The 21,075-nt window shown below is 39.4% G+C and overlaps 1 protein-coding gene across 1 annotated transcript in view; it reads right to left on the bottom strand.

The window, feature by feature from the left end:
* Positions 1-21,031, bottom strand: part of PRSS12 (serine protease 12) — a 41,024-nt gene extending 19,993 nt beyond the window's left edge. Inside the window, exons 1-4 of the mRNA XM_088527698.1 lie at positions 20,869-21,031; positions 14,005-14,207; positions 9,169-9,592; positions 1,164-1,302 (exon numbers count right to left, since the gene is read on the bottom strand). Coding sequence (XP_088383824.1) covers positions 1,164-1,302; positions 9,169-9,592; positions 14,005-14,207; positions 20,869-21,031 — 929 coding nt within the window. The remainder of the gene's footprint in view (positions 1-1,163; positions 1,303-9,168; positions 9,593-14,004; positions 14,208-20,868) is intronic.
* Positions 21,032-21,075: the final 44 nt, after the last annotated feature.

Here is a 21,075-nt window from a genome sequence, read left to right as displayed (position 1 = left end):
CCCTATAGGTGGGGGTATTTTCTTCATTACCAGAGTTTCATCTTACTATTGCAATTACACTATTGCTATAGGTATTATCTAGAACTAAATGACCAAATTATTTTAAAGGATCCTCTTAATTAACTCTGTTCTGACAGACAACAAACCTTAGGTAAGAGGGGAGCATTTTCTTATTTAGAAATTCTTACTTCAATGACAGCTTAAATATTACTGTTTTTGGTTATACCCTCCAAAATAATTTCTTTATTTAAATAGAACACTCCCTACTTGTCAGGTAAGAGGCAAATTATATAGGTAGTGACAGGTAAAACTTAAATAATCAAACAAAAATTTGAAGTATTCTTTTCTCTGAAGTTTTGGAAAGCAGTAAACAACAATGGAAAGCTGTGGTCAATGGAGAGAGTGAGTAGTTAGCATAATGGTGCCTTTCAACCTGTGCAATGCTACTCTAACTTGCAACAATGATTCCATGAAAACATAGTTTCAAAATTTTTCTGGTTTTGGGATGCATTATCATTGTGCAACTCTGAAAGTAAATCATACAAATCATCTGGTTGCATGAAGACAGGCACGGCAAAAATACTACATTTCCCCAAAACCTAGAATGAGTTTCATGCTTCTTGACAGGAGAGAATAGAGGATTACCAAGGTATCCTTATGTTTCTGGGAACCAGGAATATTCCTGTGATTAGAATCTTGTCTTGAGTCTAATTTTGACCACCTTTACCTTTTTGTAGATTCAGTTACTTCACTGGAGCTACTATTGATTGACACTTAGAAAGAAAAGATGAGAACAGAAACTGAGAACAGGATCAGACCTTGTATTTCTGCCCTCATGGACATGTTCCTGATGCCTATTAAAACAGTCTGCATTTGCCCTAAACGTGTCTGATTAAGTCCCAGTTTTTCACATTGAATGAGGATCTACCTTTCCCTGTTCCTCCCACACGTAGCTTTCAAATCAGATTCTGACTCTCATAGTGACTTCTGTGAAATACAGCAAAATTAAGCAAAGAGTTTGAGGGAGAACAGCTTTAAAATGCAAAACAGAGAAGGCAAGAGCCTAAGACCAAAAAAAAATCAGGAGTTGAAAAATATATTGCCCTTTGCACTGTAACATCATTAAAATAGGCTGAATGGTTTTCTCTCAGACTAAAACTTACCCAAGTGCAAGCTGTCGACATACAACTGTTGCATCATTATTATCCCAGTGGCTGCCACAGATTGCTCCCCAGGCTCCGTTCAGATAAACCTCAACAGTACCTTCAAACTCATTCTTGCCACCTTGGAGTCGCACTGACCCTAGTTAAAAGAAGTGAAGATGAATTCTGCAAGAATTTCCATGGCTAGATTAGCTTATGTTAGGCAAAACTTAAATTCAATTTTCCATCTGCAAAGAGAATCCCTGTTTCATGTATTATCATCTTACTTTCTGTTTCTTGGGGGAAGCAGTCGAATAAGCAGTGCTCTGTCATGTGCAACGTTCTTGCACTCTGAGGTACAAAAGCAGATAACCTTATTCCTTACATGGCGAAAATATTTTGATATTTTCACTGAAGTTGCATTGCAATTTGATGTTTGTATGTGTAGACTACATAGTTGCATCTACCCATAGGAGAAAAGATTGTATAAATGAGTGCTATATTTTTTATCTTTAATATAATTCCATCTGATTTAGAGGAATTAGAAAACAGCCACATGGATTGCATAGCTTCTGCTCTGACCCATATAACATGTCGTGGATGTCAGCAGTTTATTTCAAGCCGAAGAATAAATTTGTTCATACTTGCTCACAGACCAAATACCATTAGATATAAATTTGCTAGGAATCTTTATGCTATTCCCAGACAAAACATTGTGAGTTTTCTTAAGTCAAATAGGTCTGCCAGCAAACTGTTTTGAGAGCTGCACAAAACCTAGAAAATTATTTTTTATATTCCAGTAAGTAAGTAAGCTGTTGAAGGTAACCGAGTGCCATTGATAAAGGTGAGAGTCAGTAATATATATAAAAGCAAGATAAAGGGTGCAGTAATTCAATAGGAAACAATGCATTTCTGTTAAAATACCCAATATAGCATAATCCTGTGCATCAATAGTGCCTGAAATCTCAGTTAATTTATCTGTCTCTGCTCTGCAATCTACTTAAAATCAGATGCTATACCATCATCCAACTTTTTTTTTAGCAAAAGGGGGAAAAAAACTGTTTGTGTCCGCATTCTTTGTCCATGTGTTCACATGTTTTATATGTTCACATATATATAATGGCTAGATCCATTTATTCTTACCCTTGGTTTTCACTCAGACTATGTTCTGTTTTTAATTAAGTTCAATATAGTTTATAAAACCACAAGTCAAATGCTGCCAAATAACTCAAGGAATTAATTAACCTTAAACTTGGGTTTTATGTTCCTTTTTGCCTCCTATTTATTTTCTCAGCAGTAACTTAATTGTGCAGTAAATTACAAACAAAATTTATTAAATTCATGTTACAGACTTAGCTATCATTCATAATAGAGGATTATTAATACTAATAATTAAAACTATACTGTATATGCTTTGCACATTCTTTTTCTGTCTTTCTATTTTTATTATTTTCCTCTCCATGCTTTTCTGCAATATATAGACAGATAAGACTCTGGAATTTTGTTTTTATTCTTTATGAGATGTTTGTGGGGAAACAGTGAATATTGAAATAGTCCTAGCAAAGTGACATACCAGAGTGTTTTAAAGTAGCTGTCTCCAAAATAAGTGTGCTTTTTGTACATGATTGTTTACAGTGCTACATGACACCTATTGAAATCAACACAGTGTTTCCTAAATATACATTACCAGACATTTGTATTCAAATATTTGGATAAGGGAGTACATGAAGGATAAAATTCACTTCTCATGCCTCCATGGTAGAAACTGAGCACTGCTCTTCCTATATTTACAGAGTTCAGTGTCAACAGTACAAGACTTTCCCCACAAAGAGAGGATGGTATGAGGGAACTTCAGCACATCGGAAGTTTTTTTACCAACAATTAAAAATGAAAGAAATAAAAAATTCTTTGTACCTCTAGTAGAAGCCTCATGGGAGAAGCCTAAAACACAGATCTCACTGTGGACACAGAACACTAAACAAAGAAAACAGCTTCCCTCTACCCTCTTTCCCCACTTTCCTGTTCCTTGTCCTCACCTTACTTACAAAAAAAAAAAAAAAAAAAAAAAAAAAAGGAAAAAGCGCGTTCTAAGTAACTTCTGGTTTCCCCTTGGAATAGGAAACAGCCTGCTATAGAGAGGTATCTTTTTTTTAAATTGTGTGTTGTCACCACCAAATGTTTTAGTTTGCCCTTTTCCTTTAGATTTACAGCTGCTTATAGGAACACAAACATCTTCTGAAAGGTATTAGCATGCCTAACAGACTTAGTTCATCTCACAAGAAAATGCAGTGAAGAACTGGCCTTTATCAGATGGGAACAAAAAAGACACATAATGGTTACTGAAGGCAATTTTTAAGACACTTTAAATATTCTCCATTTTCCCCTGAAAAAAAAATCCATAAAGAAATAAAAGCTTGTTTTTACAGATAACTAATATTAGATCTTTTACTATGACAAATGTTTAACATCTATCTGAATACATAGCATAACTCAAATATGCTCTTTGCACTGATGCATTATAAGACAGTGATGATAACTACAGCTAGAATTGACACACTACTGTTTTAAGAAGGTGTTGATACCTACCGTTATGAATAATCTAAAACGTCCGGGGCAAAATCTACGTTTTTTTATTTTTTAAGGAAAAATTTAAGAATTAATGAAAGGTGATATAATTAATATCTTTTTCTAAGTGTTTCTAGTTTGGTATTTCAGCACTGAACCCAACAAGAGTAAAATGATACTGTATTTTATGTGCTTAATATGCATCTTGAAGTATGTATTAGCATATATCATGTGGCCTAAGTCATAATTATGTTGCAATCAAATCTAAGAGCAAACTAATGAGAAAATTATTGCTGCATAGTTTATTCAAATTTTTGCAGTATTTATACCGATAGTTTCTTTCCCAGATTAAGAGTTAATTTTTAAATACATTAATTGTAATGAAACAGGTACCTCATGAAATATAACATAGTAGAACTTGAGAATATAGAATTTCACTTCAGTAGATTATTTTTCCTTTCCTACAGACAAAACTCTTGCTTTATAATGAAACATACATTTATGCTTCATGTGCTAGTTGAAGTTGGAAATCGCAAGCTGACAAATATAATCTACAGTCAGGTATGTTTATATTGTATTACCAAGTTTCTGTTTATTATTCATGACTGTTATTAGGATCTTCATTGCAAGATAATTGGTGGTTACATTGTTAGAGTGAGTGGGAAACACTCTTTTCTTCACAGAAGTAAATAAAAGAAGCAAGAAAATTAATATTTAGCATGATAAACTTTGTTATTTACTTTTCCAATTATATCCTAAACTGAATGCAGCTGTAGTCTCTCTCTCTTAGTAGTTAGAACTGAAAGCCATAGGGAAATTTCTTCAAAAGCAATAATTTCTGCTGGATTTTTTTCAGGATTCTGCAAACATTACCATGGGCTTTAGATTAAAAAAAAAAAAAAAAGAAAAGAAAGAAAAAAAAATTATCTCCCAGGTTTATGTTGACAAAATCCTTTTGGTACCAAGTGCTGTTATCATCAATTCTAGTAAAACTTGCTTTGAATTTTGCTTAAGTAAAAGTGAAAGATTTCAGAAATCCTAGAGCAAGTGTTCACATTAGGACTTTATCTTATAAACAGGTATGTGGATTTGTGGACAGCAAACTCAGCAAGGGGAGGATGTGAATGCAGGGAGGCTGGCCAAGCCCCCCCCTTTCCCACTCTTTCAATGCCTTTCTTGGCACAAGTCAGAAAGGGGCAGGATCCCCTGTAGGCGGGTGAATTGGCCGTACTGGATGAGACAAGGGCACAGGACCACAAAGCAGGCCCGCTATACATCTGTTAGGACCCATTGGTCTTAAGACAGTCCTGAATATATATATATGTATATATATTTTCAGCCTTATAATGAAGAATGCAGATCTATTCTCTTGACAGAAGCTCATTCATATATATAGATACTCCAAAGAAATTAATACTTACTTTGCACCAAGGTTACTGACGGTCAGTTCAAGTTGTTTACAAAGAGTTTGGTAATTTTAGTTGCTCTGGGATTTGCACGAGTCACAGTCTTTCCTATCTGCTATTACTGTTTAGAAGAGATTAAGTTATACTTGAAATGAAAGGAAGAAAGGGTATCCAATGGTGCTGCTGAGACTTGCTCTGCAACACCTGCCATATAGGCTCAAGATGAGATGCAGAGGGAAAAAAAAAAAGGAGAGGAAAACCTCTGAGCCAACTTTTAATTAACTCCAAGAAAACAGAAGAACTTCAAAGGATTTGCACTGAAAACAATGAGAGCATCCCACTTTCACTATGCTTTTCCCACATCTAGAGATGCTAGGTAACTTCAAACCCTGTTTTATTTTCCATTTTTCACTAGGAACAAGCATTGTCACGTTGTGTGGTTGAATTGCAAATAGAACGGGGCTCGCTCACACTTTTGCTGTATGTATAAATACTGTATTGCTTTTTCCTGGTGTTGGCTAAGGGTGTGCGAGTAATTTCTTTGTAAACACCTGCATTCAAAGGTCTGCAACTTGGCTGTAAATGTAAATTTCAAAAAAAAAAATGGGATGGGAGAAATAAAAGTTACCTCTGCCTTTCACCCTAATGCTGAGTATTCTGAAATTAGTTTTTTTTTTCTTTCTTTCCTAAGATTGTAGTTGACATTTGGAAATCTGAACAAACAGCTAATGTCTTTCTTTCTGCTTTCATTTGCAAGGTCTTACAACATGGGATGATTTAATTTTGTTAAGACTTCTGGAAAAAAAAATCAAGTGATAGAGGAATGCCATAGAAAAGTCTCGTGCTGATATTTCATCTCTGAAGTTTTGGAGTCAAATGTTAGGTAGGTCCAGGCTTTATATCTCAACTAACCACGTAACTTGCAGTATGTCAGTACAAGTTCAAATTGAGAATACATGTACAAGAGCTTGCTCCAGTTAGAGAACGAAATTAATTCATTGGTTTGCAGGAGGCACTTGTAAAAATCTACCTGCACTACAGGCCCAATCTAATACCACTCCAAACTGATGGAAGCTTTCCCTCTCTTGCGGGATCAGGCCTGGAATCAGAGAAATGAATTCTGCTGGCTTCAGCTAAAGTATGCTGACACTCTCTGTGATCAGTGCTGTTGTCCGTCACTTCCCTGAGCAGTGCTCTCAGCCTAAAATTACATCTATTTTCTCCAGGTAGTTTAACCTTGGGAAAAGGGTGCATCCATTAGAAGCACTTTTTAAGAACTATCATGGGAGTGTTAGTAGGTAACATTAGGGCGCATCCAAATATCCTTAAAGTGGAAGTTTCATAAATATTGCATGACCTGCTTGCAACGTGCTGAATTGGTTCCTCAGCAGCATTGAAGTTAATCATGTCAATGACCAATGGGTTAAGACTCTGAAAAAATGAAGTGATAGAAATGTAATAGTCTCTAAAGAGCTGTAGAAAATCAGGGAGTCTCATTATGTGTAACTAATCTCTTAGTCTAAGGGGCAAAAAATAGATGTCTTTTTTTGTTGTTGTTTTTGTATTTTTTTTTCTCTAGCCCTATGTTAGTAAAAACCAACCCCAAATACCTTCCACTAAATGTCTGGACTGTAGTATTACAGGGATGGAGAATAACCGAGTGTTTAGATCATGAATCAGAGGCTTGATTCTCCTCTCAGAAGTTTAATGAGTTGTTATTTGGTTGCTGTTAATGGAATTACCCTGTGAGATTTAAATGGAAAGACTCTACAGTCCTGGCATCCTGGAGATCTGTGTTTTATTACTTCTTATGCTGCTGATTGGTGGTGTGACCTCTGGCAAGACACTCTCCCTTGATTGGTTTCCCCATTCGTAACATAAAGAAAAATAGCTAACTCACTCAAAGCTTTAAATTACTTATGTAATGAAGTATTGTAAACGACATATTATGAAAAATACAGTAACTCCAATCCAGGTAAACATCATGGAGCGCTCGTTGCTTTTTAAGCCTTGAGGTGAGTCTGTCTTTTGAGGCATGAGTACATAACAGTTCTACAAGATACCATTATAAGTTGTTACTAACAATGCCAAAATACTGAATTCTGGTGGACTTATATTGGCTCTGTGTAGAGGGTATGCATTCATAATTTCCTTGGGTAATCATGATACCTTTTATGTGATAGAGAGATGCATTTAGTTTACTTGCTTCCAGGGCACAAATAAGTAATATTACCCAGATGTCTCTCATTTTAGAAGGAAATGCAACATTCAGATATATTATTTTAAACTAGAAAAGAGCATTTAAACAGGTATTGGATAGTATAATTGCACAGGCATATTTTTTAAGTCAGCATTAATATCAAAATATAAAGCAGTTAAAATATGCACATGCACAAAGTTAAACCAATTAATTTTGCAGGTAAGTCTTACTATTAAACCTAGAAAGCCAGAAGGTTTACAAATAAACTTTGCATATGCTACTGTATCTAAATATCACAGGTGCCTAGTGACTGAGTATGCGCTTCCTTAGCAAGAATACAAAGCAGCAGATGCAGGGAGATGACCTCTGAAAAGTCTGTCCTTCTCTAGGTACAAGTGTCATTATAACATTGCCTTACTCGTATTTCTTTGCTTCTTATGAGAGGAACATACTTTATTGCTGGGTAAATGGGCTGATTATCTCCATGTTGCACCCCAGGCACCCTCACACACGCTCTTCCTGGGGTGCTCCCTTCACAAAGGCTCCTGGACAGGTTTATGGACTATTGAGGTCACTGGGAGTTTAGCACCAAGCCCCATGGAAGCAGAGGACCTTTGAGCTCTAGCTGTGGTTCAGTAGCTATGGTCATACGGCCACCTGTGCCGGAGTTGTCCTTGCCTACCTTCTTCTGGAGAAAAACCAAAACAAACACTCTAAAAAGACTGAAGAAGTAACTAAACTCAAATCATGCAGTATTTTTGGCATTTTCCACTTTAGTTAGGTTCTTACTGAGCTTAAGGGAATTTTGGAGCTGATTTCAGTGAGAGCAGAGCTCGGTTCTGCTCTCAGCAGCAAAATGCCCTGTTCTGCTGAGCTGGTTCAAGATCTTTACAAACTACTTCAGGAACAAGATTGAGGAATTTTGAAAAGAGCTATAAAAGTGGTAAACCAAATAAGAGAGCCAACTGTGAGACCCTTTTTAGGAGGGTGAGACCTTTTTTTAAGCTAAAGGGTATGAAATCTTCCCTTTTTTTTTTTTTTTTTGTCTGTATAGTCATCCTCTGTGGCATCAGCTGCCTGCTGTTCTTTCCAAGGAAACATCTGTAGTGCGAGACATCATTCTGTCTTCCTGAAGGGATACAACACATGACTTTGAATGGGGCTCTGGTAGCTGCATTTTTCTTGATGCGTAAAGGAATAATAGAGACTCTGGTGCTTCCATATGCTCCTTGTTCTATTTTATACCAGTCCATATAATTATCACATTGTTCAAATTATTGTCCTTTTTCTGTTCTCTCTCTGACATACCGCCTGTGGTTATTGTTGGCTGACTAAGATAACTGTTCCCATCGGAGATCTGAAGGGAAATTAATCCAGAAAGGAAAGAAAGACCTCCGCAAGTAGAAAATTACTAGTATTAGCGTTAGTAATAGACTAGACTTCCTTGCTGACCTTGTGCTTTTGCAAAAGATGCAGGAAGAAGGGCATGAAAGCTGACAGTCCTTATCTTCCTTACAACTATTCCATTTGAGCAGTTTCAGTATGGATATAGATAGGAGTATATAATTCTTATTTAAGTAGGAGGTAATACCGGGGGGATGCAGAAGGAAACGTATCCATCTAGTGAAGTCATCCAAAGGCAGACTGCACATAAGTACATTTAACCCCATGGATTGGTGCCAAGCCTGATGAAATTTAAAGCTGATGGGCAGCTCCAGGGCTCGATGCCGAAATCGCCGTTCGGTCCCTTAGCAGCAAAACTTCCCCGCCGTGAGCGGGGGACACGCGGCCGCCGCCCGCGCCCGGGAAGAGGAGGGTGAGGAAGAGCCGCCCCGCGCCCGCGCCCGCGCCTCACCTGCCTCGCAGCCCGCGCGGCCGCGCTCGCTGCCGGCGCCGCTGCCGCTGCGCGGGGCGCGCCAGGGCGGGCAGGGGCTGCGGCGGCCCCGCGGCGCCCGCCCCGCCGCCCCGCGCCGCGGCTCGGGGGGCTCGGAGGCGGCGGGGCCGCCCGGGAGGGCGCCCACGGCCAGCGCGAGCAGGAGGGCGGCGAGGGGCATCGCGCCGGTGTCGGCCGCCCGCCGGGTCCCATCGCCCGCCGGCCGCGGGGAGGCGGGGCCGCCCGTCCCGCCGCGCCCCCGGCCGCCCCCGCTCTGATTTCGGCTCTGCCCCGGCGGGGAACAAAGGGCCGGGAACAGCCGCTCCGCCGGGAAGCGTCCCCGGGGCCCAGCCGTGCCCGGCCCCGAGCGGGGACCGGCGCGTCCCCGGGCGCCGCGGAGCTGCCGCTGCCCCGGTGGCCGTCACCCAGCGCTGCCTTTTTGTCTCACGTTGTTCAGTTGTTACTTCGGGTTGTATTTTAATTACCCCTGTTCTTAATCCGTGCTGCTTGTATTCTGTAGAGTCTGATGCTGCCTGATAAGAGTGCTCACTCCCTTATTTGGCAATTTGTCTGGAATGAAAGCCCTTAGATTCACTTCTCCTGAGGGTCTTTTTCCTCTCTAAGTGTCTCTGTCTGAGAAGCATCACTCTGGCTTCTGAGTGAGCACATCAGTATTTCCACAAACTTGCATTGTGACCAGGGGCAGGAGAGAGGGGGAGTGCGGGCTTCCTCCTCTCCCTGCCTGATCCCATGCACGTCCAGCAAACAGCAGCCTTCCTTGGGGAGCCTCCCTTCAAAAGGACAAAATGCAACTTTACGGATTTAGGCTCCTGTTTGCAAAGAAACTCGGTTGCAGTCAGGTGCTACAGTGTTCAGTATAACCTGTGATCATTTTAGCTATGCTGATCTGTTACGGCTTTGTTATCACACCTCCATCCTTGGTGCTTCAATCCCAAGGGAAGGGAAGGGAAACTGCACAGGCTCTGTGCAGCCACGCTCTAGCCGTGCCCTCACGCGTCTCCGTCTCGCCTCCTTGCGTGTGCGAGGGCACGCACGCCTCTCGCTCTGGCCTTTCTACACATCTGCATAATGTGTATGCATTAGTTCAGTCTCTGTTGGGACTAGCAAGAGTTTAATTTGGTTTTGAAAAAAATAAATAGGTACAAAAGACGTTAGCCTGAAAGCAACTTAGTATGGCCGTTTATAAATTGCTTGCAAATCTGTCACTGTCATGACAAGTTGGTTGCTTTTATCCCTTGGTTAAAACCATGCTTAGTCTAGCTGGTTAAGGCTACCGTCATTGCCTAGTAAACGTTTTCTGGAATTGTAATAATAGCAATATTTCATTTTTCCCCAACCTAAGCTCTTTTTTCCACTCAACCCAGGAAGAGCCTGGGGTTCTGCTCATCTGACTGGGAGGAGGATGATAGATGATTGTGATGAATCTTGCAAAACCCTTCAGGCAAACCTTTGAATCTAGTACTTATTCATGTATTCTGATTTAATTTGCTCCCCTAGGTGTGTGTTAATTTGTCTCCTCCAGGTGGGTGGGCCTGCCAGATCTTCCAGGGAACTTTCTTTGACTATGTAGGGTGGCAGAGTTTGTGTTTGAGGTTGCAGAACAGCATTAAGTGGGGGAAGAGAGGGATGCTGCACAGGGAAAAAGGTTGGGAAGCAACTTGAAATTATAAATGAGGCATTCAATAAAGTAGTTTTCACAGTGATCCTCTCTCCCCCCCCAAGAGTTTAAGTTTAATCAAATGATGATGTACAGATAAAAATTAAATGTTGAAGATTTAATCATGATTGCTATTTTCTCTGTAATCACATAAGGAGAATGGGCCACAATTTGTTTTAATAATTGTAAGTTAGCCCTCAGTCTGATGATGTGATGTCTGCTAATGCCAAGGGAAATACTAATTTTCTTAGAATTTATGAATTAAGAGCTTACTGTGGCTTCTGTTTACAATACATACCAGTAACAATTTCACTGTAAGTAGTAGGAGAGACCGTTTTCCAAAACCACTGGAAGTGATGCAGCGTGGCTTCCTCGGGGTTCGTGCTGTGTGCCTTGATTGCAGGTGTTTTTTTTTGTTTGTTTGTTTGTTTTTTTTGGCTGGACCGTTTGTGAGGTGTCTCCCCAACACAGTTCCTCTGTGCTCGAATGTCGTGAGCTCTTGTGCAGCCTCTGCCCAGGCTGGAGCACCTGCAGCTGCCCTGTGTGGTCACTGCCATCTGCCCTGCTCCCTGCTCTCAATACACTTGCGAGAAGCTCGGTATCCCCGTGACTTCTGCCATGACTAGTGAGCAAATTCACAGGTTATTGGGGAGGGCAAAGACAAAACAAGTTACTTGGGCAGAAAGAGCACTTTGAGAACCTTGATCCTTTTGGACTTCATACTTAAAGTAGCAAAAATAATTACAAGTATATCTACAATGAAGCTTCATTATGTTTTAAGGATGGACTGTACTGTCGCCTTTATAAAAATAAGATATAAGGGTTTATTACTCTCACATAACCTAACCAAGATCCTCTTAAAAACATGACAAATATGAGACGTTCTTATTGCATTTGGTTTGCTTAAAAAGAACAAGAACTGTAGGAAGTCAGTTGCTAGAATGGATTTTGATTTGTGCATTTCACAGGGCTGGCTGTTTTTTCCTCTCCTAATATTCAGTATCCTGAATACAAAATTATTGATAAAGCAAGGAATAATAATTTATATGTATGAACTGTATAATCAAAAAAAAAGCTTTTTTTTATAGGTTCCTCAGGTTACCTTGAGAAATTATGAAAATATTAGAAAATACTCCCATAATTCAGCAATGTCATTTTTTTTCACATATACTAGTGATAAAAGTAAACTTATACTTCAGCTTCTTTTACCTATCAGCTTCCCTAAAGGCACCCTCCTTTCAGTCCACCTTTAGTTCATTCTTATCACTGATTCTGATTTTGCATGGATTAGATAAGGGTGCATGTTGGCAAAGGACTAATTTCCAACGAATGGTTATTGTAAACAGATGAAGGTATCCAGTGTGGGGGTTATGCATGAAAAAAATGCAGGAGTCCTCCTGCATTTGGAAAACGTTTAATACCAAGCATCTAAAATTCAGCTGGGGAATTGGCCTAATGCTGCTCTTGTTTAAATCAATAGCAGAGCTGGCTCCTTAGCCTCTTCCTGTGGTCAGTAAAACCTCATACCTTTGGTTAAGAGCTGCTCATACAAATTGCACTCAGCAGAGAGTGTGGAAAAGCTGAGCATTTCCAGCTTTCTGTGGAACTGAGCTAAAATACTATTGACAAGTGAAGCCCTGAGTCTGTTGCAGCCTAAACTAAATCCCTCTGGTGTTCCCTCCTGACCTGCTTAGAGCAATCTAGATGTGAAAGGGCAAGCATTGACCTGAGGCAATGCGGAGGAAAGCTCAATACCAATATGTGAGAAATTCCCCCAGGAAATAAAGGCAGGTATAAAGCAAGGGGAATGTAACCAAACACGCTGATACTGTGCATTGGGCTGAAACAATATGCTGAATATCTTCCTAATAGTTTCTTGGTATTAGTTTTTCGTGTAATCAAGTATGCTGGGGCCAACAGATCAACCACTGCAATCAAAGGAAGAACTTGTGCATGTGACTTAGTGGGCAGTGAGTGACATCAAATAGCATGAGACAGGGTTTAAATCAGGATTAAATGACGAGGAAGCAAGACTTCACACAAAGGAGTTTTCCATGTTGAAAAGAGGACACAAGTGCCGTAATGAGTCAACATTTTTCAGATATAAGTCAGTGCTCTTGTAAAATAATTTTATTCATTAAATTCATTCTTTTCAAAAAACACAGGCAGCAGAAATTTGAAATCCTGCCAAGTCTGAGTCAAAATTAATTTGGGTTCATGCTTATATGGAACAGAATAGGCTTTTTGTATGTAATTATATATAAGCTCTATAGGGTGATCCTGCATTATACAGGATGTAACTGAACAGTCTGTAATTGATGAGGTTTCCATTACCACATAACACTGTGCACAGGAATGAGATCATAGAAGAACCTTTTTAAAAGTGTTAAGTATTTTCTTGTACAACAAGCTAAATTCCTTTTACAAGGCAATATGAAACTTGACTTCCTGGAACCATTTAGTAGTATATGTGTGCCTATAACTGGCTTATACAGGCATGCATGAAATAATCCAATTTAAAATGGAAAGGTAAATTGGATCATGCAGAACTAGTGAATACTTCTTGTTTAATATGCTGAGTGAAAAAAATGCTATTTCTTCAGAGATAATTTTAACCTAGCTGAAGTAACTAGGTATTGTTTTAAAAACCCAGAAAAAAAAAAGAGTATTTGAATAACTGAATGAAACATGGAGGTAATTCCATTTGACAAATGTTTTTAAAACAGAAAAAAGTACACTTATTAGAAGTTATACAGAGAGAGAATGCATAGTGACATTTGAAAAGAAAAGAAACAAACAAAATACCCCAAACAACCTTGAATATCAGTACCAAATATTTGTACCACTTGTTTTACAGCCTTCTCAAATATAAAGTCACATTTGGAAAATAGTGTGAAAATGCATTCAGTAAGGACCCTAATTTTATAAAAATGTATACTCTGCAATATATGCATATCTCCCTGCTGTGCCGTCTCCTTAGGTAATGCAGACTGCGTGCGAGTGCCCTGTGCGGAGTGTCCGACAAGGGGAGCCCGTGTGTCTGTGCCGTGGGGCTGGCAGGGCGCGCAGCCCGGCCGCGCAGCGCGGCGGGGTTTGAGGCTGCGTTTTGCACTGCTCTCAGGAGCGATCTCCAAACACACCTCAGCGTTCCCGTCCTGGGAAGGCCGCTCCGCAGGCCTCGCGCGTGCGGCGGCGCGAGACGCGGGTGCCAGCGCGGCCGTGCGGCCGTGGCAGAGCGTGTCTGCTCCCGCTTTGTTTCCTCGCGCCGTGAGGATGAGCTCCACATGGCATCGCACGTGCGGCAGGCTGCTATCTGGGTGAAGGGTGAGTTTGTGTGGGCACTCTATAAATAAGCATATTTAAAAAGGCGAGAATATGTGGAAGGCGGATGTTGTGAAGAATCAGAGTAGGAAATGACACGTTTTAAACAAATAGTCTTAACAAATATTTGCTAAGAAATGGGATGTTAATTCATTTCCTACCATGACTACCTGGTGTGTATGTGAGTTTTTGGTACTTAGATCAGTGAATCTGTCTGTTAGAGGAAGCTCTGTAAGTGATTTACCCTGTGCTTGTGCTGGAGAAACAGCCTACTCCAAAAGAAAAAGATCAACGGGCAAGATACACCTTTGTTCAAATATTTAACATTTTTTAAAAAGTTTAACATCTTGGTTTAAATCCCATACAGATGAGCTGAAAAAAACAAAACAAAACAAAAAAGAAAAAAAACTCTTGGTGTCTTCACTGTCCTAAGACATAGGTTTTGGGCTCTTTTTCACGTAGAAAGAGGCCCGTACAAATCAGCATTAGGTTAGCCTGCCACAGAACAGGGTGAAGCCTTAATCATGCAAAACATCCACTGTCAGTGAGGACAACTGGTTCGCCGGGCTGAGGTGCATGACCTTCTACAGTTTCCTCTGACATTCCTGGTGCAGAAGGTTTCCTGGGGTAAACAATGGTTTATAAATGTAGTTGTTTAAAGAAGTTCTTACCTTACAAGTAATCCAGGTAGTCTTACTCCAGTTATTTCTGTCTGCAATCATAGCATGTGTCTTCTCTATGTTGAGAGTTAATATTTTGAAACCGTTCCTTAATTATGAGTGTGATGTTGAGTGTTTATGACCCATGTCCTGTTTGCCTTATTCTTTATGCATCTTATTGAAATCAGCGTGTGTTCTCATGGTAGTGAATAGGTTTTGTGCATTATGAATACAAGCATCAACTTGCCCATATGCTTTCCCATTTTATAAAATACTAATCTCTGATACTTCTAGTTTGATTTCACCAATTTATACAGAGCTGGAGCAACTAGCTCCAGCTGTTTGCTCAGTATATGGTCAAGCTCAGTATATGGTCAAGCTGGTTGCTTGGCCAGTGTATGCATAAAGATGTGTTCGATATTTGTGCCTCCTTTTGATTTTTTATTTGAAATTCTCAAACATAACTACATAAGCCTTAAAGTAAATAAGGTGAGGATATCATAGCAAGTGGGAGGAGAAACAGCACAACATGGGATCAGACCTGAACTTGCACTAGTGAACCGTGCCCCTTGTCCTTAGAACAGCAGCAGCCTTGTGCTGCCATAGACATCTGCCCCAAGGTTGCCTGCATTACCACAGAGTGTGGGAAATGTTTGGCTTTGCAAAGCCAGCAAAGAACAGGGAAAGAGGGCAGTGAAGGAAAAGGACAAGGAAGGGAAGATCCACTGTTGAACTGCTGGCAAAACAAAGTGCTTTCTTATTATCTTCATTGTTGGCTTAACTATCCTTTAATCCTTCTTGATTTGTGACTGATATCCCTTTCTTATCTCTCCTCTCATGATCTTGCCTGATCATGATAACTTTCCCCATTTCTACTTTTGATAATCTAACAGCAACATGGAATTACTCATTCCAATTTAATATTTTTGTATTCTAGTCTTCTTGGCTGAGATAATGATTAATCAACTAAGAATTAACAAAATGAAAATTAAACCTATTGGATTATGACCATTCATGATTTTTATATTCAGTGAAACAAAAGATACACAGACACATCAGCTCAGCCCATCATTTACTTATGTGAATAAAGTAAACACTATATTACTGTGCACACTACCTTTTGTAGATTAGATTTCTAAAGAATGTTATTTTTTATGTTCCCTAACATATTCTCATAGTGTGTAACTAAATCCTATTAGACTGATTCCCTAAGTTTCATTAAAGTATTGATATGTTTGATAGTTTGGAGCTCTGTTTGGAGCTGTACAAAGTAGAGTTGCAATCTGGATCACGAATAGTCCATGTTTATTCCTTTTTTTTTTTTTTTTGTATACATATGTTTTCCTTCTGAAGTGAATTTTCCAGACCCAAGAAAAGTAAAAAGCAGCAAAACAACTCTGGAAAACATGTAAGTAAATGAAACACTGGAGAAGAATTTAAACAGCAGATTCAGGAATTTGTTTTTAAATGTTCCGCACAAGTAATATGCTTATGCAATATACTCCATCACAATCACTTATGGAGTTATCCAGGAAAACATTGAATTGTGCTGAAAACAAATGTAAAATGGAAGAGTGCTGATTATATGAGGTACTGGATGAGGATGGATTTTATGGAGCCCATACTTTAGACACATTTTCAGTATTCAATGCTACTATGTATAGTAATATTCTGTAGGGTAGGTTTATCTATTAATTTTTATTGCAACTTAATTAAAAAAAACTCTGAAAAAAGTAATAGTAGTATATTCACATAAATGGGCCTAAATACATTATTTTAAACATGAAAATGTATAGGATTGTTCTGTAATCATGACACTTTTTTGCCAGTAGGGTCAAAACTGGTAGTGTATTTTTAATGTCTTATGTGAGGAAGGGAGGGAGAAAGCAGAAGAATAATACATGGAATGTTTTCTCATCTCAGTGCTGATGGAGTCAAGTATGAGAGTCGGGGAACACTGAGATGTATAGAAATATGCTTCTTTGTTATTCAAAGCGTAACAAATTCACACTTCTTTAACACTTTGAATTATAATAACAAAGCCAGCAGATGTCATATAATCAGGTTTAAACTGCCCTTGAGGGGAATGGATCATATTCTGCTCAGTGTTGAGTTCAACAAAGAACTCAGTTTAAGTTCCTGTAGTTACTTGAGATTTGCTCCTGCCTCATTAAAGGCTAATTTTGGAATAGCATTTTTAAAACGAGAAGGCAATAAATACAAGTCTATATGTAATACAAACATCCATCTGTTTGCAACACAATCTGCACCCCTTCACGTTCCAGTTTTTGAGGCATGTATACAGATATTTCAGTTAAAATGATTGTTGTATTTTAATACAGCTTCTGAACATGGTGAGCAGCCAGTAATGCTTGATCTCCAGCTGACATTCAATTTGGGTGCTCAGGGAGCTTTTTTAGTTAAGATTTTCTGGCCAACTTAAAGGAGGGGTTGTTAATTAATTGCCACAATTCACTAAATTTGTCAAAATAAGTAATGTGTTAATCTATTTATTAAAATAAATGTAACTGATGACAACTTATGTGGATGACTATAGTAGATAAGGTAGCATCTCCTTGAAATCACATATGCCTAGGGCTCAAGTCTTTATAGTGAGGCATGCCCAGGGATCCATCATTATAGTTGCAACTGAAATACAACATACTACTGTGATGAAGGAGAGTTAGGGGCACCTCGTGATACCTTTATTCATATTTAACAGTCCTGTACTCTATTCTTGGTCAATCACCCCAGTGACTTCAACAGAGCTCTTAACAGAGGAAAGGATCCTGTGAGCTGGGAGAGCTGACAGTAACCAGCTAGGGGTGTCCTAACGAGTGTTACAGTGCTCTGCTGCCCAGGAATTACAGAGCAAAAGCAGAGTTTTGCTGCTGCATGTGCTTTACTTAGAGCATATGTGCAAGTCACTCTTTACATTCTGGAATGGCTAGCAAAGAAAGGAGGTAGCAAAAGAAAACATTTTGCTTTATTTTTCCCCAAATAAAAAGGCCATATCCTACCTTTTGGTATGGAAATTAAGGCAAAGAAAAGAAGGGATAATGGAGTTTCTTTCACACAAGAAGATTAGGAAAAAGGTTTATCTGATTACCACATGAGCAAAATCATATTTTAGCATACAGTGCTTCAGTGGCATAGTGATAAACCTACATATAGTTAACATTAAAAGAGCAGGCTGCAGAAATTGCTAGCTCAAATATCCCTGTAGTCCTGTGCAGGAAGGAAAAAAAGTCTGTTCCATTGTGCTGGTTTCAGAATAACTTATTTTTCAGTTTAGTTACAGTGGGAAAGATGAAACAAGGGGGCTTTCATTTATTTATTTATTACACTTAATATTTATTCTACTGTTTATTTATTTAAAAAATAGTATCAGTAATTTAAAGTGAAAATTTCAGAGGATCAGAGGTGAACTCAGTTAACAAAATCATCAGCTGTAAGAAAAGAAAAGAACAGGGCACAGAGATTGATGAACGAAATAATGTTTGTATTTCACACAGCATTAGGAAGGCTTCATCTGCAGCTGAATGCCTAGTTTTGGGAACTGCCACTCAAGAAGGATTTGAATCAATTAAATGTGATTCCAGGAAAGAGAAAGATCAAGTCTTAGTCTACAGAGCAACAGAGTGAGAAGAGATGTGACAGGAGTTTTCCAGGGCATAAAGGAGTGCTGCACAGAGGATTCTGCATGTTGTGGTGAGCTATATGAAATGTATTTCTCTTGCTGTCCATATGAAGTAATGATTGTAAATTGTAGCAAGTGCAATTTACAAATGGTTAATTGCAAGCATAAATATTTAGACTGGGCTCTAGGAAAAGAAAACTAAATGTAAGAACACAGAAACTCTGGTGTGGTCTCCCTGAGAAGGCTGAGGCATTTCCAGCACTACATGTTTATAGGTTTGACAAACATGTCAGGGATGATATCAGTAAAGCAAACCTTGGCTTTGGATATGAGAATGGATTAGTTGAACTCTAGAGTTTCCTCACAGCCCCATTTCAGTGATTCCATGATAAGGTGCAAAGCCACAGAAAAAATCATGTTGTAAATAAAGCACTCCAATATCAGTGATCAAACCCAAAGTCACAGAATGGATTCTGGCATGGTATATACATATGTATAGCTCTTTCTCACTCCGGACTGGCAGAATTTGGCTGTATTTTTATCCTAACAGAAAATAACTGACCCTAGATTAAATGTAAGGCTCAGACTGCCAAAACCTCAGCAAACACAGAGAAGAAAGCGGAGGACAATTTTGCAAAAATACTTTTTATTTTGAAACAGTGTATGCATATAGCATGACATCTTTCATAGACGTTAGTGTTTGTTAAGATTAGCTCATCTTAGCAACCAGTTCTAAAAACAGAGCGTGGGCTCACACAACCCTCTTCCTCATATCACACCCCGGAGGAAGTGATTTTGTTACCGTGCAGGGACTTCCACTGTATTCATTACAGCCCTCAGGACCAAAGATGCGTACAGTACTTTGAGATAGCATTTCTTTTTCCATAACATTTCTGTAGATAGGACAGTGTAAGTAAGGAGATAATAAATCATTGGTATTTTGAATTTTGAACATTTAAGAGCCTGTTGCTGATGTTCTATTAGTAAGCAATGTCAACAGGTGAAAATACTGTTTCCTTCCACATTACTGTACATTGCTGTAATTTCCTTGTCTTTGTCTGCCTTTCTCAGTTTTAGTTTTGACCTTCTTATTTTGTTGAAAGATATACTGTATTATAAAGAGAGTAACAGTTTGTATCTCAAAATTGTGGGATGGTGTCTGGCACTAAGATGCAAGTGAAGGAACACATATGTTCTGTACGTAAGAAAAAGAACTAAATGTCAATGTTCAGCTCTTCCTTTCCACATGTTTGGGTCTGACAATTACAGAAAGATCAATCTATTTCAGGAAAGCCAACATTAACGTTAATTACATGTGCTGAGATAATTTACAATTTCTTTCTTTTTTTTTTTTGAAGTTTTCCTTACTGAAGAAGTTCTTACTAAGAAATTAAGTTTGTTGCATTTGACTTTTGAATCAAGATTGTGCCCCTGCAAGTATTCATTCTTGTTTTAATACAAATGGCTGATGGAATAAAAATCAGCATATGATATAAATTATACATTTAAAGACAGTCAGTAGAAGGTGAGAGGGAGAAAGGGAAGAGACCAAAAATCAGAGAAGTGTTCTGACTCCCAAACAGATTGACAGGGAAGCTGCTAGATGTAAGAGCATGACAAAACCTCTGCATATTGCAGTGAGCCGTCACAGCTGTGAAACATTTTAGAGAATAAATCCTGCTGGAAAGACCTTTCCAAAGATTTCGCGCAGTTGCTCACCTGCAGGAAGTGATGAAACTCCTATTAAACTGGTTGAGTGAAAATTAACATCTATATTTGAAAAAAGCAAAGGCAGGTTTTCTGCTCAGTGACTCCAAGGGAACCTGGGAACCAGATTTCCATCAGTGGGAGATACTACTGGTCAGAATCGGTTTGTCTGGATGTGGGAGTTAGCTCGTTCCCCCTAGGATGTTGGGCATCATGCAACAAGTCAGAACTAAGAGATTTACAGTGCACCCATGGCAAGAAAGTTGTATGTGTATTAGTGTGGGAAATCACCTCAATCACAATGATGTTCCCAATGCACTATTTTAGCACTTGTTATTATTAAAAGAAGTTTTATTATTATCCACTTCCATTATTATTCCCTAAAATATTTTTCTTCATTAACTCCTTTTCAGCCTCCCTGGGGCAGCATGCTCATAGTTTGGAGTGCTCACGTGCTGCTAGGAAAACTGATGCTTCACTGCTGTTGGCCACACTGCTGGCTCAGGTTAGTCTAGAGAACCACTTAATTTTCCATTTATTATCATTATTGTGATGAAATCCTAGTAATTGCCCATGTGAGGATGCTATTGAGCAACAAGCATCACGACAGCGTTTCCCTGAGGGAAATGCAGAGCCTAGAGGGAACTTATAAGTGAACATTTGTGAGGGCCAAGTACCCCCCGACACCCGCCCGGGAGAAGGCAAGCGCAGACGCGCAGCGGTGCCGCACAGGGCCCCGTTAGAGGAGGCTGCTGTTGCGAGCTCCCTCCGCGCTGCCCGCGGCGCTCCCCGCACCGCCGCCTCCGCGCTGCGGCCCTCACCAGCCGCCGCCACCAACATGGCGGCGCCGCCCTGCCCTCGCGGCGCCGGCCCCTCGCGGCCGG

The sequence above is a fragment of the Tinamus guttatus genome, unplaced genomic scaffold (assembly GCF_059628265.1).
Source record: "Tinamus guttatus ecotype Peru unplaced genomic scaffold, ASM5962826v1 Tinamus_guttatus_pri_ptg000288l, whole genome shotgun sequence".
Classification (NCBI taxonomy): domain Eukaryota; kingdom Metazoa; phylum Chordata; class Aves; order Tinamiformes; family Tinamidae; genus Tinamus; species Tinamus guttatus.
The sequence above is the reverse complement of the archived record's forward strand: the minus strand, read 5'-3'. Positions and strand labels throughout refer to the sequence as shown.